Source organism: Leopardus geoffroyi, chromosome D2 (genome assembly GCF_018350155.1).
Source record: "Leopardus geoffroyi isolate Oge1 chromosome D2, O.geoffroyi_Oge1_pat1.0, whole genome shotgun sequence".
Taxonomy (NCBI): Eukaryota; Metazoa; Chordata; class Mammalia; order Carnivora; family Felidae; genus Leopardus; species Leopardus geoffroyi.
In genome coordinates, this window is record NC_059334.1 from 55,180,696 (window position 1) to 55,200,519 (window position 19,824).

The 19,824-nt window shown below is 43.6% G+C and overlaps 1 protein-coding gene across 1 annotated transcript in view; it reads right to left on the minus strand.

Annotated features, from left to right (window-relative positions):
* The window catches only part of PDLIM1 (PDZ and LIM domain 1), a 48,580-nt gene that overhangs the window by 14,820 nt on the left and 13,936 nt on the right, over positions 1-19,824 (minus strand). The window contains exons 2-4 of the mRNA XM_045438287.1: positions 17,077-17,228; positions 15,387-15,471; positions 10,469-10,668 (exon numbers count right to left, since the gene is read on the minus strand). Of these exons, the coding sequence (XP_045294243.1) occupies positions 10,469-10,668; positions 15,387-15,471; positions 17,077-17,228 (437 nt within the window). The remainder of the gene's footprint in view (positions 1-10,468; positions 10,669-15,386; positions 15,472-17,076; positions 17,229-19,824) is intronic.

A 19,824-nucleotide genomic window follows, 5' to 3' on the forward strand; every position in this document is an offset into this window, starting at 1 on the left:
AGTAGGAATGCAAAATGGTACACTGTACAAAAAACAGTTTAGCAGTTTCTATAAAATTAAACATGTAACTAATTACCTTATGATCCAGCAACTGCACTCCTGGGCATTTCTCCCAAAGAGCTAAAAATTTATGGTTGCCCAAAAATCTGTTCACAAATGTTTATAGTAGCTTTGGGGGCGCCTGGGTGGCTTAGTCAGTTGAACGTCTGACTTTGGCTCAGGTCATGATCTCGCGGTTTGTGAGTTTGAGCCCCACGCTGGGATCTGTACTGACAGCTCAGGACCTAGGCCCTGCTTCAGATTCTGGGTCTCCCTCTCTCTCTCTGCCCCTCCCCTGCTCACACTCTGTCTCTCTCTCTCTCAAAAATAAATAAAAACATAAAAAATATTTATAGCAGCTTTATTTATAACAGCAGAAAAACAGACACAACCCAGATGTTCTTCACTGGGTGAATGGTTAAACTGTGGTCCATCTGTACCACGGAATAAAGACAAATTACGATACAGCGATCAGACAGAAGATCAATAAGGAGACACAGGTTTTGAATCACACTGCAGACTGGACTGTGACAGACTATAAAACACTCCATCCAACAACAGCAGAATACTCATTCCGCTCAAGTGCACATGGAATATTCTCCAAGACAGAACTTGTGTTAGGCCACAAAGCATGAGAAAAAATTTAAAGTCTTAAATTTAGGAAGACTGAAATCATCAAGTATCTTTTCTGACCATGATGGAATGAAACAAGAAATCAAGAGCAGAAGGAAAACCGGAAAATTTACAAATATGTGGAAATTAAACAATACACTCCTGAATAACCAATGGGACAAAGAAGAAATCACAAGGGAAATTAGAAAATATTGAGACAAATGAAAATGAAAAACATGGGGCGCTTGGGTGGTTCAGTCGGTTAAGAGTCAGACTTCAGCTCAGGTCATAATCTCACAAATTTGTGAGTTCGAGGCCTGCATCATGCTCTCTGCTGTCAGCACAGAGCCTGCTTTGGATCCTGTGTCCCCCTTTCTTTCTGCCCCAATCCGCTTACTCTCTTTCAAAATGGATAAACTTTTTAAAAAACCAGCAAAAAATATAAATAAATAAATAATAAAAGTACATCTTAAAAAAAGAAAATGAAAAAATAACATACCAAAACTTATGGGATGTGGTAAGCTGAGAAGGGACTTAATAGCTATAAATACCTAATTAAAAAAAGAAGAGAGATCTCAAGTAAGCAAACTTTATATCTCAAGGGAGAAGAAAAGAACTAAAGCCAAAGTTAGCAGAAGGAAGGAAATAATAAAGAGCAGAGCACAAATAAACAAAATAGTGGAGAGAAAAACAATGGAAAACCATCAACAAAACTAAGAGTTTGTGTTTTTTTGTTTTGTTTTGTTTTAAGATCAACAAAATTGGGGCACCTGGGTGGCTCAGTCAGTTAAGCATCCAACTTCGGCTCAGGTCACAATCTCACAGTTTGTAAGTGCTGACAGCTCAGAGCCTGGAGCCTGCTTCAGATTCTGTCTCCTTCACCCTCTGCCCCTCCCCCACTTGCACTCTGTCTCTCTCTCTCTCTCAAAAATAAACTTAAAAAAAAAAATTAGGGGTGCCTTGGTGGCTCAGTAGGCTGAGTGTCCAACTTCAGCTCATGTCATGATGTCATGGTTTGTGGGTTTGAGCCCAGCATTGGGCTCTGTGCTGACAGCTTAGAGCCTGGAGCCTGCTTCAGATTCTGTCTGTCTCTCTCTGCCCCTCTCCCACTCACACTGTCTCTCAAAAATAAACATTAAAAAATAAATTTAAAAAAATAAACAACAAAATTGACAAACTTTTAGCTAGACTAAGAAAAAGAGGGAAGACCAAAATAACAAAAAAATCAGAAATGAAAGAAGAGGCATTACAAAGAATATGACAGAAATAAAAAGGATCTTAAGAGATCTTTATGAACAATATGCACAAACTGGATAAGCTAGAAGACACAGATAACTCCTAGAAACATACAACCTAACAAGATGGAGTCATGAAAGGAAAAAACCTGGACAGACCTATAATAAAATAACAAGGTTGACTCAGTAATCAAAAATCTCTCAACAACAAAAAACTCAGGACTAGATGGCTTCATTGGAGAAATCTACCAAACAGTTAAAGAAGAATTGACACCAATTCCAAATAACTCAAGAGGAGGGAACACTTCCAAACTCATTCTATGAGGCCAGCATTACCCTGAAACCAAAACCAGACAAAGGTACCACAGAAAAATAAAACTACAGACCATTATTCTCAATGAGCATTGATGCAAAATCCTTAGTAAATGGAATTCAACAGCACGTTAAAATGACTATACGCCATGACTAAGTTGGATTTATTTCTAGAATGCAAAGATGACTCAACATACAAAAATCAATCAATGTAGGGGCACCTAGGTGGCTCAGTTGATTAAGCGTCTGACTCTTGGTTTCGGCTCAGGTCATGATCTCCCGATTTGTGAGTTTGGGCTCTGTGCTGACAGTGCGGAGCCTGCTTGGGATTCTCTCTCTCTCTGTGCCCCGACCCCTCTTGCACCCTCCCTCCCTCTCTCTCTCTAAATAAGTAAATAAACTTAAAAGAAAAAAAAGTCTTGCTAAAAAAAATCAATCTAATACACTTCATTAATGGAACAGAAGACAGAAACCACAAGAGCATCTCAATAGTTAAAAAAAAAATTGATAAAACTCAACATATTTTCATGATAAAAACACTAAGCAAATCAGAAATAGAAAGAAATTACTTCAACATAATAAAAGCCACGTATGACAAGACCACAGCTAACATCATACTTAACTGGTAAAAAATTGAAAGTTTTTCCTCTAAGATCAGGAATAAGACAAGGATATCTACTCTTCTTTTTTAAATTTTTTAAAATGTTTATTTATTTTTGAGAGAAAAAGAGAGAGCACCAATAGGGGAGGAACAGAGAGAGAGGGAGACACAAAATCCAAAGCAGGCACTAAGCTCTGAGCTGTCAGCACAGAGCCCGACATGGGGCTTGAACCCATGAACTGTGAGATCATGACCTGAGCTGGTTGGTTGCTCAACAAACTGAGGCACCCAAGATGCCCCAATATCTACTCTTACCACTTCTATTCAACATAGTACTAGAAGTCTTAGCCTAAGCAATTAGGCAAGAAAAGGAATAAAAATTATTCAAATTGGAAAGGAAGAGTAAACTTATCTGTTTATAAATGATCTTATATGTAGAAAATCTTAAAGATTTTCCACAATAAAAAAATTTTTATTTCCACAAATAAAAACATTGAAACATTGTCAGAATGAAGGAATTCAGCAAAGCTGCAGGACACAAAATCAACACACAAAAATCAATTGTGTTTCTATACACTGACAATGAACAATCCACAAAGAAAATTAAAAAACAATCCCATTTACAATAGCATCAAAAGAATAAAATCTTTGAGAATAAACTTAACCAAAGAGATGAAGACTTGTACACTGAAAACTATAAAACACTGATGAAAAAAATTAAACAGGACACAAATAAATGGAAAGATATCCATGTTTATGGACTAGAAGGATTAATGTTAAAATGTCCAGAGGCACCCAGCTGGCTTAGTCAGTAGAGCATATGACTCTTAATCTTGGGGTTGTAAATTTGAGCCCCACATTGGGTGTAGAGATTACTTTTAAAAATTTTTAAATGTCCACGTTACTGAAAGCAATGTACAGATTCAGTGCAAGCCCTATCAAAAATTCGACGGCTTTTGTTTATTTATTTATTTATTTTTATTTATTTATTTATTTTTTTGCAGAAATAGAAAAAAAAAAGCATCCTAAAATTCATATGAAATCTTAACGGGACCCCAAACAGCCAACACAATCTTGAGAAAGTAAAGCAAAACCAGAGGTATCACATTTCCTGATGTCAAAACATAATATAAAAGCTACAGCAACCAAAACAGTGTGGTACTTGCATAAAGATAGACATACAGATCAATGGAAGAAAATACAGAGCCCAGAAAAAACCCTGGCAAATACGGTAAAAATAATCTTTGATAAGGATGCCAAGAATATACAATGCAGAAAGGATTGTCTCTTCAATAAATGGTTTGAGAAAACTGGGTATCTGTATATAAAAGAATGAAAATGGACCTTTATCTCACCATAAATAAATCAGCTAAAAAATTGACTAAAGACTTAATGTAAGGCTTAAAATCATAAAAATCCTAGAAGAATACATAGAGGTAAAGCTTTCTGACATTAGTCTTGGAAATGATTTCTTGAATTAACACCAAAGGCACGGGCAACAAAATCAAAATTAGACAAGTGGGAGTATTTAAACTTTTTAAAAACAAACTTCTAAACAGCAAAAGAAACAATTAACAGAGTGAAGAGGCAATCTATGGAATGGGAAAAGTATTTGCAAACCATATATTTGATAAGGGGTTAATATCCAGAGTATGTAAAGGACTCCTACAACTCCATGACAAAAAACCCAAATAACCTGATTTTTAAAATGAGCAAAGGGTGTGAATACACATTTCTCCAAGAAGATACATACTGGCCAGCAACAATAAGAAAAGTTATAGAATAGCTGCTACCAAAAAACACACACACACAAAAACAAAAAAACAACTATCCAAAACAAAACCAAAAACCAAAACCCAAAAGAACCACAAATGTTGGTAAGGATGGAGAAACTGGAACCCTGTGCACTGTTGGTGAGAATGCAAAATAGCACAGTGCTATGGAAAACACTATGGAGGTTCCTCAAAAAAGAAAAAAGAAAAAAGAAAATTACCATATGACCCAGAAATCCTGTTTTTGGGTATCTAGCCAAAAGAATTAAAATCGGGATCTCAAAACCATATTTGCACACTCACGGTCATTGCAACGTTATTCACAATAGCTGAGGGGTGGAAGCAACGTAAATGCCCATTGACAGATGAGTGGATAATCAAAGTGTGGTACAGACAGACGGTGGAAGATTACTGAGCCTTAAAAAAAAAAACAAAAAAAAACCTGTCACATGCTGCAACATGGATGAATCTTGATGACATTATGCTGAGTGACATAAACCAGTCACAATACAACAGACAGCTGCGTAATTCTACTTATATGAGGTACCTAAAATACTCACTCTTAGAAACAGTGCAGGAAGGGAAAAGCAGAGTTGTTCAATGGATACAGAATTTGTTTTGCAAGAAAAAGTTCTAGAGATCTGTTGCACAAAGATGTACATATAGTTACCAGTCCTATACACTTAAAAAATGGTTAAGATGGTAGATTTTATTTTATTTTTTTTTAAGATTTATTTTTAAGTAATCTCTATACCCAACATGGGCTTGAACTCACAACCCTGAGATCAAGACTGAGCCAGCCAGGTGCCTGTAAGATGGTATATTTTAAGTATTTTTACTACAACGAAAAAAAAAAAATCCTTAGAACAGGAAAAAAAAAGTTACTATTGGTACAACCTGAATAAATCAAATAAATCTCCAGTGAACGATGCTAAAAAAAAAAAAAAAAAAAAAAAAGCCAATTCCAAAAAGTCACATCTTGTATGATTCCATCAATATAACGTTCTTGAAATAGAAATAGATAGCAGATAGCAGAGTAGGGGGTTACCAGAGGTTAAGGAGGGTGGGAGGAGTTGGGTGTGGCCATAAGAGGTGACATGAGAGATCCCTGTGGTGATGGAAACCCTCTCTCTTGCCCGTATCGATGCCAACATTTCAGTTTTGATACTGTGCTATAGTTTTCAAGGTGGTACCACTGAAGGGGACTGGGTACAGGGTATAGAGGACCTCTATTATTTCCTATAACTGCATGTGAATCTACAATTAAGATAAACAGTTTAATTACGTTTCCCCACATGATGGAAGTTAAGCGTTAATTGGAAATAATGTAGAGATAGATTTTTAGTGCTTGCTATTTATGTAAGTGGGGGTGAAGGATGCAGGTTGACTCAGAAAAACTCTTCATGTCTGAGATGCCTCAACTTGGTTACCCCACTGTTCACCAAAAAATGCAGTACTGAGAAACCCTACATAATCATTTTTGGAAAAGGAGCCTAGCCAGAATGCTCCCTACGTTTTAGTCTTCAAAGGCCTGGATGCTGGACCTGTAATAAGAAACCAGAGGAGTAATTATGGGCACCAGGAGAGGACTCCAGACTCCCGAGCCAATTTTCTGTGCGCCGCGGGCAAGTTTAGCTAGGTGGCAAACAGCCACCTTCATGATAGAGATTTTCTTCCCATCCAGCTGTGAATGCATCAGGATTAATACCATCCCTCTGATATCATCTGAATAGAGAACAATGCATCCCTTTATTCCCCCTGCACCTGCTTAGATACAGGCTTCATGAGTATATGGGGAGATCTCCTGAGAACACAAGTTGGAAGAGTTAGTATGCTTGGACTACTGTGTTGGTCAAGGGAGCCCAACCAATCATTCCATGAAGAGGCCACCACTCCATCAGGAAGGTGATGAATGGTGCTGGTTGGCAGGACTGAAGCCACAATGCTGGAAAGAAAGAAGTCTACCATAAGTCACAGCAAAATCTTCTCCATAATGTTTATCTGCATGCTTCTGCTCTTCTGGAGGCCCCAGTACTCAGAAGTGATGGGTATGGAGTCCTCATGGGCAGTGAAATCAGGAATAACTGGCATTCACTGAGCACGTGCCAGAGGCCAGGTGCTGTGCTGGGTGCTGTTTGCACACCTCAGCGCATTCTCTGAATAGCCTGCTGGTGAGGTAGGTCATTTAGGTGTATTATGCACACCTGAGAGATGGGGGGGGCTGAGTCTCAGAGAGGTTACATGGTCTGCCTAAGAAGCCCAGTTGGAATTCAAGGGCCCTCTATCTACGAAGCCTGTACCTTTGGGGAAGTATTAAGCGGCATCACATCTACAAGGAAATATAGGCTCTGAATCACCAGAAAATGGCTACAGCCCCTAAAATCAGTTGAAAGAGGTCAGAAGGCAGGTGAAAGCTTTCGTTTGAACACAGCAACATTTCCTCCACCCACCTGGTACACAGAAGGCACTCAATAAATGAGTATTAGGCTGAACTGACCTAAAGGCTCTCCCAGTCAGCTGTGTGTGCGCTGGGAGCACAGGCGGCGGATGGTGCCCTCTCGCCCTCCATCCTAGTTTAGTTTGGAAGCAGCAAAGCGGTCTGTATCGTCACGTGGGGACGCGGCCCTAGGACGCCCTGTGAGACACGGAGCCACACACACACTAGGCTGCTTTGAAGTGCATGGGACAAAGAAACTCAGAGTGAGCCCCAGGGAATCAGTGATGACCTCAGACACAAAGCATGAAGAGAGCCAATTGTGGAACCTCTGAATTTTACAGACTAAACAGTGGGGGTGAGTGAGTGCCTGGGACTTCTGCTGACTGAGCAAGCAAGTTACCCGGCGGCTGCTGGGTATGCACGACAATCCTTCTCTGAGAATGCACAAGTGGCTGCTCTAGAAGCAGGCTAGTAAGCAGAGCCCCACGACGGGCAGCATGGCCTTTTCGGTCACTGTCTTTGCCACAGGCTGCTGGTATTCCCACTGTTTCTGGATTCATCTTCAAAGAGTTTGAGATGAGGCAGAAGCTCGGTCCCCTATGCGGAGAAAATCTCAAAGGAGATTCTTGGTACAAGACTCAGAGCCTACTGCAGCCAGGGGACGGGGGCTGGAGGAAAGGCTTGCAAGTGTCCAGACAGTTTCAGACTTAATTGTTTCAGATTGGAGGCGGAGAGCAGGCAGGCAGCATGAAAGGAGAAAGAAGACATTAATGAAGGAATAACCGCCAAGGCCATACTAAAAATACTTCCCAGGCACATATTTCTCCCAATGCATAGCAGCTCTTTCAATTAAGGATGTGTCATTTCCTGGGTTATTAAATCCAGATCGCAGAACATTCCACTCTAGGACAGTAAAAGAGGGTCACGTTCTCAGCCTCCACCAGCACCAAAGCAGCAAAGAACAGGGATCATGGCCCTTGGTGTTCCTGTCACTCAGCTCCCAATGGAACTGCATGAAAGCAAGGTTCCCTTCAGGGTGTGTCTGTGGAAAGCTCGGGGGGCCCGGCACGGCGCTCTTTCTCAGATACCCCCAAATTCCCCTGTAGTCACTTTGAAAGACATCATCACCTCAAGCAACTGGCTTGAGGCACTGCAGGAATCAGAATTTGGGGGAAGAAGACATTAGTAGCCACTTTGCCTCAGTTACTACAACAAATGTCAATAACCTTGAACATCTTGTAAAGCCAAAGGCATCTGGCAAAAAGTCTCCCCTACCAGACACTAAGAAACTTAAAAGGAAATCGCAGAGCCTTTTGGCGCTGGGCACAGGGACCTGCATGCAGTGGCTACCCAGTAATGTCCATCTCCCTTTGCAGGGAGAGGGGGGCTATATGCACAGTAGGACCAAGGAGCCCTTGAGAGGGATCCCCATGACATCCCTTTCCGAACAGTTTAGTCTGGAAACTCTCACCTAACCTGCCTCAACTCTCACCTAACCTGCCTCTGAAGCATCGGGTCTGCAATTTACTCACTCTAAGAACCGAACAGACTCTTGTTAAAGGTAAATTGGGAAGAAACTGAACAGCAAAATGGGCTTTAGGGCTAATGTAAGAACTGAGGATTCTAAGTGGGAAAGATCCTCAGAGATTGGACAAGGTTTGGACCACATGGTATTTTCCAACAAATGTGACTGTCACCAACATTCATAAATCAGGGGGTTTCAGGGGCACCTGGGTGGCTCTGTTGGTTAAGTGTCCGACTTCAGCTCGGGTCATGATCTCACAACTCTGTGAGTTCAAGCCCCATGTCAAGCTCTGTGCTGACAGCTCAGAGTTTGGAGCCTGCTTCGGATTCTGTGTCTCCCTCTCTCCCTCTGCCCCTCCCCTGCTCATACTCTGTCTCTCTCTCTCTCTCTCAAAAATAGAAACATTAAAAAAAAATGGGGGGGGGGCACACATGGGTGGCTCAGTTGGTGAAGTGGCCGACTTTGGCTCAGGTCATAATCTCACAGTCTGTGAGTTCGAGCCCCACATCGGGCTCTGTGCTGACAGCTCACAGCCTGGACCCCACTTCGGATTCTGTGTCTCCCTCTCTCTCTCTCTCTCTCTCTCTTTCTCTGACCCTCCCCCACTCACACTCTGTGTTTCACTCTCTCTCAAAACGAAATAAACATTAAAAAAAATTTTTTTTAATAAAAATTTTTTTTTAAATCAGGGGTTTCACATAAAAAGAGGCTTTCTGAGAGCTTCTGTTTCAGTGAAATTAATTAGCAGGAATTAATTAATGAGCAGAGCTGCTGGAACCACTCTGGGCTGCTGCACATCCAGCTGCTTACAGGCCACTCTGCTCCCTTTGTCTGCACTCTGAGCTCTGCCCTCAGGTCCTTTATCTTCCCTGCCACATTTGGGCATGGGAGGTGGCAACTTGGGACCTAGTCTGTCCCCTTTTAACCCACAGAGAGAGAACTGGTCCCACCTCCTATTCTCCATCCTCAAACCCAGTTCCTTTGCTGTGGGTTGCAGTATCCCCAGTGTTTCCAGATTCATCTTCAAAGAGTCCAGGATGGAGTGGACACTGGGCCTCCTATGCTGGGAAGACAGAGAATACCCTGGAAAAAAACTGAGATTGGTGGCAGGAGGGGACAGGCCTCCCCAGCCCTGAGAAAGCTGTGTCCTTAGAACTCTCTACCCTGTCCACCTGCAGCCCTCCTCTCCCCTGTGCCTGCCCCAGATCAGAACCGGTTCCAATAGACACACATTTATATCCTCACAAACTTCTATTATTTCCAGTGGGCCACTGTAGGGAAAAAAGCAGACACTGGTTCCCAACCATTTCATCATTAAGTACTCATCCTTTGTTCAGATCAGATGGTGAACACAAGCAGAAACCCCAAACTATAAATACTAAAGAATATCTCAGGGGGCACCTGGGTGGCTCATTCAGTGGAGTGTCTGACTCTTGATTGCGGCTCAGGTCATGATCTCATGGTTCGTGAGTTCGAGCTCTGCGTCGGGCTCTGTGCTGCCAGTGCAGAGCCTGCTTGGCATATATTCTCTCTCTCTCTCTTTCTCTCTCTCTCTCTCAAAACAAACAAAAATATCTCAGGAATCAGTAGGGCTGTCAAAGAGGGAATATGCTCACTGAGAAGATGATGATGACCAGAGAAATCAGGGAAATAACAATGTCAGTCTTGGTGAATAATTGATTAGTTTGTGCCAGATATGGTACCAGACGCTTTACATGTTTCTTCTTATGTTCACAACAACCCTATAAGGCAGGTGGTATTTGCCCCTTTTTCAGAGATAATGGAAAACGAATGCAGAAAGAACAGTGCTAAAGTAGACGGTTTTCTCTCTGGGTTGGTGGCTCAACCTCTTCCCACCTGTCTGGATGAACCTGGTCCTGCCATGCACAGCCTTTTCCAGGACTGGCCTGTGGGGGGATCCAAGGGCCTACTTACGCTCTGCCATTTGTCTCTTGCCCGCTGGCTGCTGTCTTGGACTCCAAGGCGTTGTTGAAGTTGGAGATGTTTTCAGAGGAATAGAGGCCAGCTGGATTGTTGTACTGGTTTGTGATGACCCTGGGGGCAGAGCTGGTGGCCGGTGAGGCGGTAAAGGGCACGGCACTCCGGTTGTGGGCACTCCCTATGTGTGGGACCTCCTGGAGGCAGAGATCAGAGGAGATCAGTGCACACCCCCGAGAGACACTGCAGGCTGACTGCCAGAAAGAAAGGTGTTCTGTTGAGCTGTGGTAGCCCTGGTTCAACACCAAACTTCAACTGAGGGGCTCTGACGTGCCCACCAGACACGCAGGCAACGACCCACCGACCGACTGACCGACCAACCGACCGGGGAAGTCTCCAGCTGGGCATGTGGGTTTCGTATGCCAGCTCCACCTTGTTCTCCCTGGAGGCCCAGTCAAAGCCTAATCTGCTGCTAGGCACCCCCTGGGCATAACACCTCTAGATGCCTTGGGCTGTCATGATCCAAGCTTGGGCTGAAACTCCCTTTCAGAGTACATTCCAAAGGGATTACAGTACAAGGAGGAGAACAGGCAGGCTCTTGGGGCCTGGGTCAGTGCAGAGCAGGAGATGATAAAAGGTAGAGACAAACTTCCTAGAACTGAGGGGATTAGACAAGCAAGATAAGAAGCCCACGGGGCCACCAGGCAAAGCAGCTGCTGAGGAGGCAGAGGTGGTTCAGGGCTCCAGCAGGAAGGGGTAAAGGGAGTTCAGGATCTGCAGTTTCTCTAGAAGGACAAGGCTGCCCAGATGGAAGGCTAGGCGATACCTGTTACAGGGGCGGTGCCTGGGGGGAGCTGACGAAGAGGACTTTGATCTCCTCTGGGCTCATCCCCCCCTCTTTCTGTAATTTGAGACAGTGCCCTCCACCCCTTCCCTGGACTGCCAGGAGCCAAGGATAATTCCTACAGCTCCAGAGCTCATTGTGTCTTTGCAAACAACCCCCCCCCCCCCCCCGCCAAACTTTTTAAACTAACATTCCTGGTTTTAAAAATCATGGATTTTTCTGACAACTCAATCAGGAAGGTGCTTTCTGCACGAATGTCCTGGACCCACCCGATAGCACGCTCTGTGCAGCTACTAAACTCAACATGCATCATATTTTCTGTGTTCCCCAACACAGAACCCTCCTGAACGCTGGTCCCCTTCTTAACACTCAGGCCCAGAAGAACTGATCCCAAAAGATTTCCTTCCAGTCTTCTGTCTGTTGCTTTTTTTTTTTCTTAATCTCTCTTTCACTGAAACGTTGTCTTTCACGCTTTCTTAGAATACATTACAATGAAAAGTAACAATTTAATTCACTGTGTACTGAGAGAAAGAGAGCGTGAGCATGTGCACACAAGCAGGGGAGGGGCAGAGAGAGGGGGACAGAGGATCTGAAGCAGGCTCTGTGCTGACAGCTGATGCGGGGCTCAGACTCACAAACTGTGAGATCATGGCCTGAGCTGAAGTCGGACTCTCACCTGACTGAACCACCTAGGCGCCCCTCACTGGGTACTGATTAAAAATAAAAGACAAAAAGAAAATAGTTTTATGATTGAGATTTTTCACTATTCAGATAGGCTTCTCTTCGACAAGTCAGAACCAGTGAGGTTTTAATGTATAAGTTACATTGAGTGGACTTTGTCCACACTGGACAAAAGCTAAGTACACACAGATCGTTCACAAAAGGGGAAGTATAACTAGTTAAGAAAATGACTTTAGCAGGGATACCCGGGTGCCTCAGTCAGTTCAGCATCCAACTTTGGCTCAGGTCACAATCTCACAGCTCATGAGTTAGAGCCCTACACTGGGCCCTCTGCTGTCAGCGCGGAGCCCGCTTCAGATCCTGTTTCCCCCTCTCTCGGCCCCTACCCCGCTCACTTTCACTCTCTCTCTTCCCCCAAAATAAAAAATAAATAAATAAAATGACTTTATCAGTAATCAAAGCATGGTTAAGTAAATCTTTGGCACAACTACCATGAGGAATAATACATAGTCGTTAACAGCAGGGGACTTGCAGATGGTTGGTGGCCCGGGACTTTGGCCCACGTCAGTGGCTGCCCTACAGCACTGCAGGACAGACCCACAGCTGCAGCCAGGGACGCAGTTCTGTCGTCACCTCCGTCTCCACAGCAAATCCAAGGAGCAGCACAGGATGCTGAGCACCAAGGAAGATTCCTATTTTTCTGTTTTGGCTCCATTTTTCCCATCATTTCCTCTCTGGCTTTGGGCAAGTTATACCTCTCTGAGGCCATTTCTCATCTTTACATGGAAGTAAGTAAAGCTTTCTCTCACAAGCACTTGGTATGACCTATCAGTGTACCAATGACAGTGACTGCCACAAAGCAGACATTCAGTCAGTGTCCGGTCCCTTCTCCCTCCCCAGACACACATTTCCAATTAGAATGGAGAGTCAATAGAAAATTATTCCGGTTGGACATTCTCCTTTTTCACTTTATAGAGAATCTTCTGAGAATACATCCGTTTTGTACTTAAAAGGAGTATCTCTAACCCCATGTGAATACTGGTCTTTCCAGAAGTCAGGCGGTTAATTCAGGGCCTGCCTCTGGAATGGATGATGTAATTGTTTGGGCTTTGTATTTATCAGTCTCCAAGGAAACTGAATAATGAGGAAATATAAACTAGGTGTGTGACTACCCTGACCTCAGATAAGCCGGGGTGGTGGCTGGCATTACATGAACTAACAGATCTTTTAATTATAGATGAACTCTGTTCTTACTCATTCTTTTATTTTAGAATGACTGGAAGTGAAAGGTTTTGGGAAAAGGAGAGTGGGAAGTTTTTCATAGGAACAAAGAATTACTGAATCAAAAGAAAAATATACTCAAGTTAGGTGTTAAAGCATCAGAGAATTTTTTAAATTTTTTTTGAAGAAGAGAACTACCTTCAAAATACTAATACAGGAACCAGACTATAGGCTTAACGATGAAAATTCAAGCATAAGATATAAAAAGTATAACTGAAATGGAAGTATTCCCTTATGTAAGTGAAAAGATTTTAGGTAGACCAAATCAGAACAAAACCATTTCTTACGTATTATAAAACATGTCACAATTTAGCACATTAGAACTTAACATTTATAGTAAATTCAGTGAAGTGGCTAAGAACGCCTTGGGAAATTGGAATTAACAGTGGCACATTTAAAATTAGTTTGCACGCGGAGTCTGGCTGGCTCGGTAGGAAGAACATGCAACTCTCGATCTCAGGGTCATGAGCTCGAACCCCATGTTGAGTATAAAGATTGCTAAAAATAAATAAACTTAAAAAAATTAACTTTTTTACAACTGCCAGTTTACAACTGAGTGCCATTTTATGAGCTTTCCTTATAGGAGCTGAACATGTTCATGCCAGTTCTGAAATGCCAGATTCAAAATTGTCCTTGATGTAACTCTTAGGATTTCTTGAATATGATTTTTATTATATTAATGAAAAAAATGCTGTATGCCTACATTTCAGAAATTTTAATGGATACCTTTGAGAAAACATGACTTACAAACAACCATTCATTTATTCACACCAACATACTTTGTGAGTTCATTTTCATAGAAGCTTCTGTCATGTATAAAGGAGATCTAGTTATGTGCTACCTTTTTATTGTATCTTGATTCATCATAAAAAGTAAGTTGTGTCCCAAATTTTTTTAGGAAAAAAAATTAAAGTTCAAATCTTCAGCTGGGGTTAAATGTATAACAATCACACATCAGTCTAAGAGAAGTTTTCAAAAGCCATTCTCAATTTACTTATTATTTTTTAAGATTTTAAATCAAGTAATCTCTACACCCAACATGGGGCTTGAATTTACAACGCTGAGATCAGGAGTCACATGTTCCACTGACTCAGCTGGGAGCCCCTATTTATTAACTTGTTATTAATAATTAATTTATCCAAGATACACACTTTGTAAAAAGTAGGTCAGGCACAAGGAATTTTACAAAAATGTTCTAAACATTCTTAAGTTTTTTCCACTTTTTTTTTTTAAGTTTAGTTATTTATTTTGAGAGAGACAGAGACAGCATGACTAGGGGACAGGTAGAGAGAGAGGATCCCACGCAGGCTCTGTGCTGTCAGTACAGAGCCCGATGAGGGACTTGAGCTCACAAAGCTGCATGATCATGACCTGAGTGAAACCAACAGTTGGACACTTAACCGACTGAGCCAGCCAGGTACCCCTCCCCTTATTTCAAAAGAATACCCATTCACTGTAGATAATTTAGAAGACGCAATTAAGGAAGAAAGAAAATCACTTACAATCGATTTGTTTACAAATATGGGATCTTTAGACAGTTTACCGTCCTCGGAAATTCTATTCGACTGACAAATTGTGCACTGACCGCCTAGCAGTTTCAGTCTGAAGTGCACTTTATTTTAGCGATTTTAGGGTCTCAGTGAAATAAAAATGGAGATTTCCGTTGCAAGGCTCATGGAAACAAGAGAGTAGGGTCTGGGGAGGAGAGGCAGGGTTACGATTCTGATTCCCCTCCAGGTTCTAGACCTCAGGACCCACACTGATTTTCATGCCTGGTATGATTCACATGTATCTGAAATCCACAGTGAGCTGAGCCAGCTCCTTTATTTCATGCAGTCCTGCCACCCTATTCTGCACAGGAAAGCTTCCACCCGCTTCCTGTATCGCTTCCTACACTCTGTGTCCAGCCCTGGCCCTGGCGTCACTGCCTTGGGGCTTTCCAGCTCTTTCCTCCCTCGTTCCCTTACGGGAAGAAGTGAACAAGAGCCAGGTCCCAGGGTTGTCTGTGGAGGGCTCTCCTGACCATGGCCCAGGCCCCCAGGGCAGGCCAAACAGTTGTGTCAAAGGAAGACAAGACAGGAGCAGTGGCAACGGTGAACAAGTACTTACTTGGGGTTCAGAGGCTAAATTCATCTTGTACGGATGACGTTTCCCTTCCTCTGTCACCAGGGGAGACCAGATTTTTTGTTCAGATCTGCAACACATTGACAATGTTGTTTCATTCATGCTAAGTCACATATACTAAAAACAGGACGGGAAAATGCCCACTGCTGCCTGACTTCTGCGCTCTGAACTAACACTCTGCCTGCCACTCGCCTTCCCCTCTGTTTGCCACGAGTGTGATCTTCCCAAAGCACCCATCTGATGACGTCTCGTCTGATGGCTTCCCATGTGGCGCAGACCTCTTCCAGCCTCACCCTCCATCATTGCACTGTGTCGCTGACCCCCAGCCACACCAGCCTCCTCTACAGTCCCGAGCAGCCTCACATGGCCTACCTCTGTCGGGACAGAAAGAGCTTCTCCTTTACCCCTCCCAGTGTTCTTGAGCCAGACTGGGGAACTGACTCACCAAGTGTGAAGGCTGGCTGGCCCAAATAAAAGTGATGCCTCCCTTCTTGAGTGTGCAAAGGATTTCTTTGTACTGATCACATAGCATAAACCTCAGTCTAGTCTAAGCTTTCATTAGTGTAGAATGAAATAGAACATTTATGCGTATCCTGTATTGTTAGACTGCCAAGCATAGGGCCAGATACAAGATACACCTGTTGAATTTGTTGGTAGATGAATAAAAAAAAAAATGAATGAATGAGTGTCTTGGAAAGGATTTGGACTGAGGTAGAAATGGAGAGGAGAATGAGGGACAAACGTGCTTTTGAGGGGATAGAAAAAGTGGTGTGGGGTGACTCTCGATCTCAGGTTCTTGAGTTCAAGCCCCATGTTGGGGGGCTCCTATAGGGGCAGGGCTCTAACATATATGAAATATTCTGACCTCCTGCCCTACACCTGGTCCTCCCACTAGTCCTACAGCACAAGGTAGAAAAAGCGATAAACCTATTTCAGATAAGAACCTGAGCAAAGGGCCCACGATGAAGAGCAGTGGAAGCCAAGGTTAATTGCATTAAACAGCAGGTAAGCAGAAGATCAGAATGAGGAATGTGAACTTGATCCAACAGGAAAGAGGGAGCCAGCAAATATTAAACCAAATCTCTCCTGACATCCAGCCCTTGCAGGAACCGCCCCCCAACCCCCGCCCAAGACTAATCAGAAACAGAATGGGAATTCTACCCCAGTGACCACTCCCAAGCCCAAGTGCTCTCCTCAAGCAGCGACCAGACCCGTTGAGAACATTCAACTATCCTTTCTCATAGCACTTAAGCTTACACGCAGCACTTTGTCTAACGTGTTGGTATCTTTCTCTGCCACTGTAATCTTCAGGGGTGGTACCCCCGGCTTCACATGGTGTGATGCACGCAGCATCCTAAGTAGATTCTCCATGGTATCTGAGAAGAAATTTTCATTTCGTCATAGCTGACTGCTTAACTGATTTGACTTCCTCAAAGTTTTGGTTGGTTGTGTTGGAGCAAGTGAAAACGCAGAGCTCCTTGGGAGAGACGCCCACGCTGTAAGAAACACTGGGAAAATGCGAGAGGAAAAAGAAAAACCTGAGGAAACCCCAATCCCACAGACCTGCTGGCCTGCCGCAGGGCACAGGGCTTGGGCCGGAGGGGATCTGGGACAGGTGCGGTGGACCTTCCCACAAGCAGCCTGCAGGCGAAGAAGGAGCATTTCCACGCCTTACCTGGTGACTGTGAGAGTCATGTTGTCTGCGCAGCCCTTGATTTTGTTCTGAGCTTCCAAGTGTGTCAGACTGCTGGTGTTTTCCCCATCGATGGCTGTGATTACATCTCCGATGCACAGGTTAGCCATCGCAGCCTTGCTTCCGGGAGTGACCTGGAAAAAAAGGGAAGAGCAGGTTAGTTCCTATTTGTCTCCAAGGAAACCATTGAGTAAATGACCACTGGTGTAAGTATTCACTGATCAGAGCACTTCAAAGGGGAAAAGGACTGAAATCATAACTTTAAATAATAATAATCCTTTATATCCATGCAATACATGTGCTTTACAAAGAGTCCTTTTCAATATACCGTGTCGTTGGATCCTTACGACAACCTTCTAAGAGAGGACAAATGTCAGTCCCTATTTTAGAGACCAGGACACTGAGGCTTAGAAAGATCTGTGATTTACCTGGGATCACCCAACTAGTTTATCACTGTATTACTAATCATCCAACTAGTATATTTACAGAGCCAGAACCCAAACCCAATGTTCTTCCCACTCAATCTTGTTGCTTCCTTAAAATAAGTTACCAAGTATGTTAAAAACACGCACACACATAGGGATGCCTGGGTGGGTCAGTTGGTTAAGCGTCCGACTTTTGATTTCGGCTCAGGTCATGATCTCACGGTGCGTGAGTTCGAGCCCCACGTCAGGCTCTGTGCTGACAGCGCAGAGCCTGTTTCGGATCCTCTGTCTCCTCTCTCTCTGCCCCACCCCTGCTTGCACTCTCTCTCCTTCAAAAATAAATAAACATTTACACACACACACACACACACACACACACACAGAACATAATGCATAGCAACATCCTATTTATTTCTATAAAAATCTTATTTTATGCATAGAACAAATCGGAACACTTCACACAAAATTGTTCACAGTTATACATTTGTATAATGTTTTTGGCTTTTACAATGATCTTGAATTATTCTCGTAATTAAAAAAAAAAGCAATAAAGAATACTTTAAAATATGGTGGTGCGGCTTACATGGTCTGTTTCCTCCCACTGAGAAGTTGATTACAATTAGGATCATTTCCAATAGGTGGCTGGTTTTCTGCAGCCCAATGCTTCTTTTTTTTCTTTCCCAAGATTTTATTTTACTTATTTTTTAAATGTTTATTTATTTTGAGAGACCGACCAACCACGAGCAAGCGGGGGAGGGGCAGAGAGAGAGGGAGATAGAGAATCTTAAGCAGGCTCCACACTGTCAGAGCAAAGCCCGATGCGGGCTCAATCCCACGAACCGTGACCTGAGTGGAAATCAAGAATCAGACACTTAACCAACTGAGCCCCTCAGGCACCCTTCAAGATTTTGTTTTTAAGTGATCTCTACACCCAGCGTGGGGCTCAAACTCACAATCCTGAGGTCAAGAGTCACACGGTCTTCTGGCTGAGCCAGCTGGGTGCTCCAGGCCAATGCTTCTGAACTAGCAGTTCCCAATTTATGGGCCACCCATCCTTGGGGAAAGCCAGTCAATTACTGCAATGGGTTGTCAAATCCATTTGCCTACTGAGCAGCAATACATGTGGACTGAATAAATATCCTGCTTCACACACCGACACATGTACAGCTATTTTTCAAGTGAACTACAGATGTCATTGCAATGAATGAAGTACAAACTCATTCGGAAGCAGTACCGACCACAGAGTAATTGTTTGCTACTAGGTATTTTCTAAACCAAGGTGTGCTAAAAATACTACTGTCATCCCAGGGTTGGTCTATGACTTGTGATATTAAAAGACCTTCCTTGATGGGATTCCAAGTCCCCCGGGAGCAGAGTGGTGGCAATACACCCAGACTCCCAGCGCTCAGGGCATCCTGCCTCCCCTTGGAGCCACCGTGGAAGATCCTGTGAACACCCGGGTGTCTCCACAAAGCCACACCATGGGTCAGAGGCCCTTCGAGGCACCAAACCAGAACACAAGGTTTGTGTGGGAGGCCTCTGTGGCTGATGCAGTTTTCAGCAGCCATGGTTTCTTTTTCTCTTTTTTCAATGTTCACTTATTTTTGAGAGAGACAGAGAGACAGAGTGTGAGTGGGAGAGGGGGAGGGGAAAAGAGAGAGGCAGACACAGAATCTGAAGCAGGCTCCAGGCTCTGAGCGGTCAGCACAGAGCCCGATGTGGCACTTGGACTCACGAACCGCGAGATCATGACCCGAGCCGAAGTCAGATGCTCCACTGACTGAGCCACCCAGGCGCCCTAGTAGCCACAGTTTCTATTCAGCCCTCACCCATCTGAAAACACTGACCCTTCTGAGATGGCTGGTGCGATGCTGTCGTCATGGCCCATCCCTCCCAACAGTTCCCTGACCCCAGGGAATAAGGGGTGGATGACTCGATCCTTGGGGTCCCTTCCAGCTCAGACATGCTATGACTTTATCAGGCAAAACTCTTCTGGAATGTAGCAGGAAGCCAGTGCAGGGATCGTGACCTCCTAACCTTCCTTTCTGGCTTTCCCATCATCTATTTACCAGAGATCTGGCTTGTAAAAAGCAAGAGACCTTGGGCGCCTAGCTTGCTCAACTGGTGGAGCATGCGATTCTTGATCTCAGGGTTGTGAGTTCAAGCCCCACATTGGCCATAGAGCTTGCTTTAAAAAAAATGGCCCCAGGCATTACTCTGTTTGGGATTGGCAATAATTCTGTCGGCAAATTCTATCTCCAGAAAGAGCAGCCTGATGGAACCCATCTATCTTAAAATCTAATAG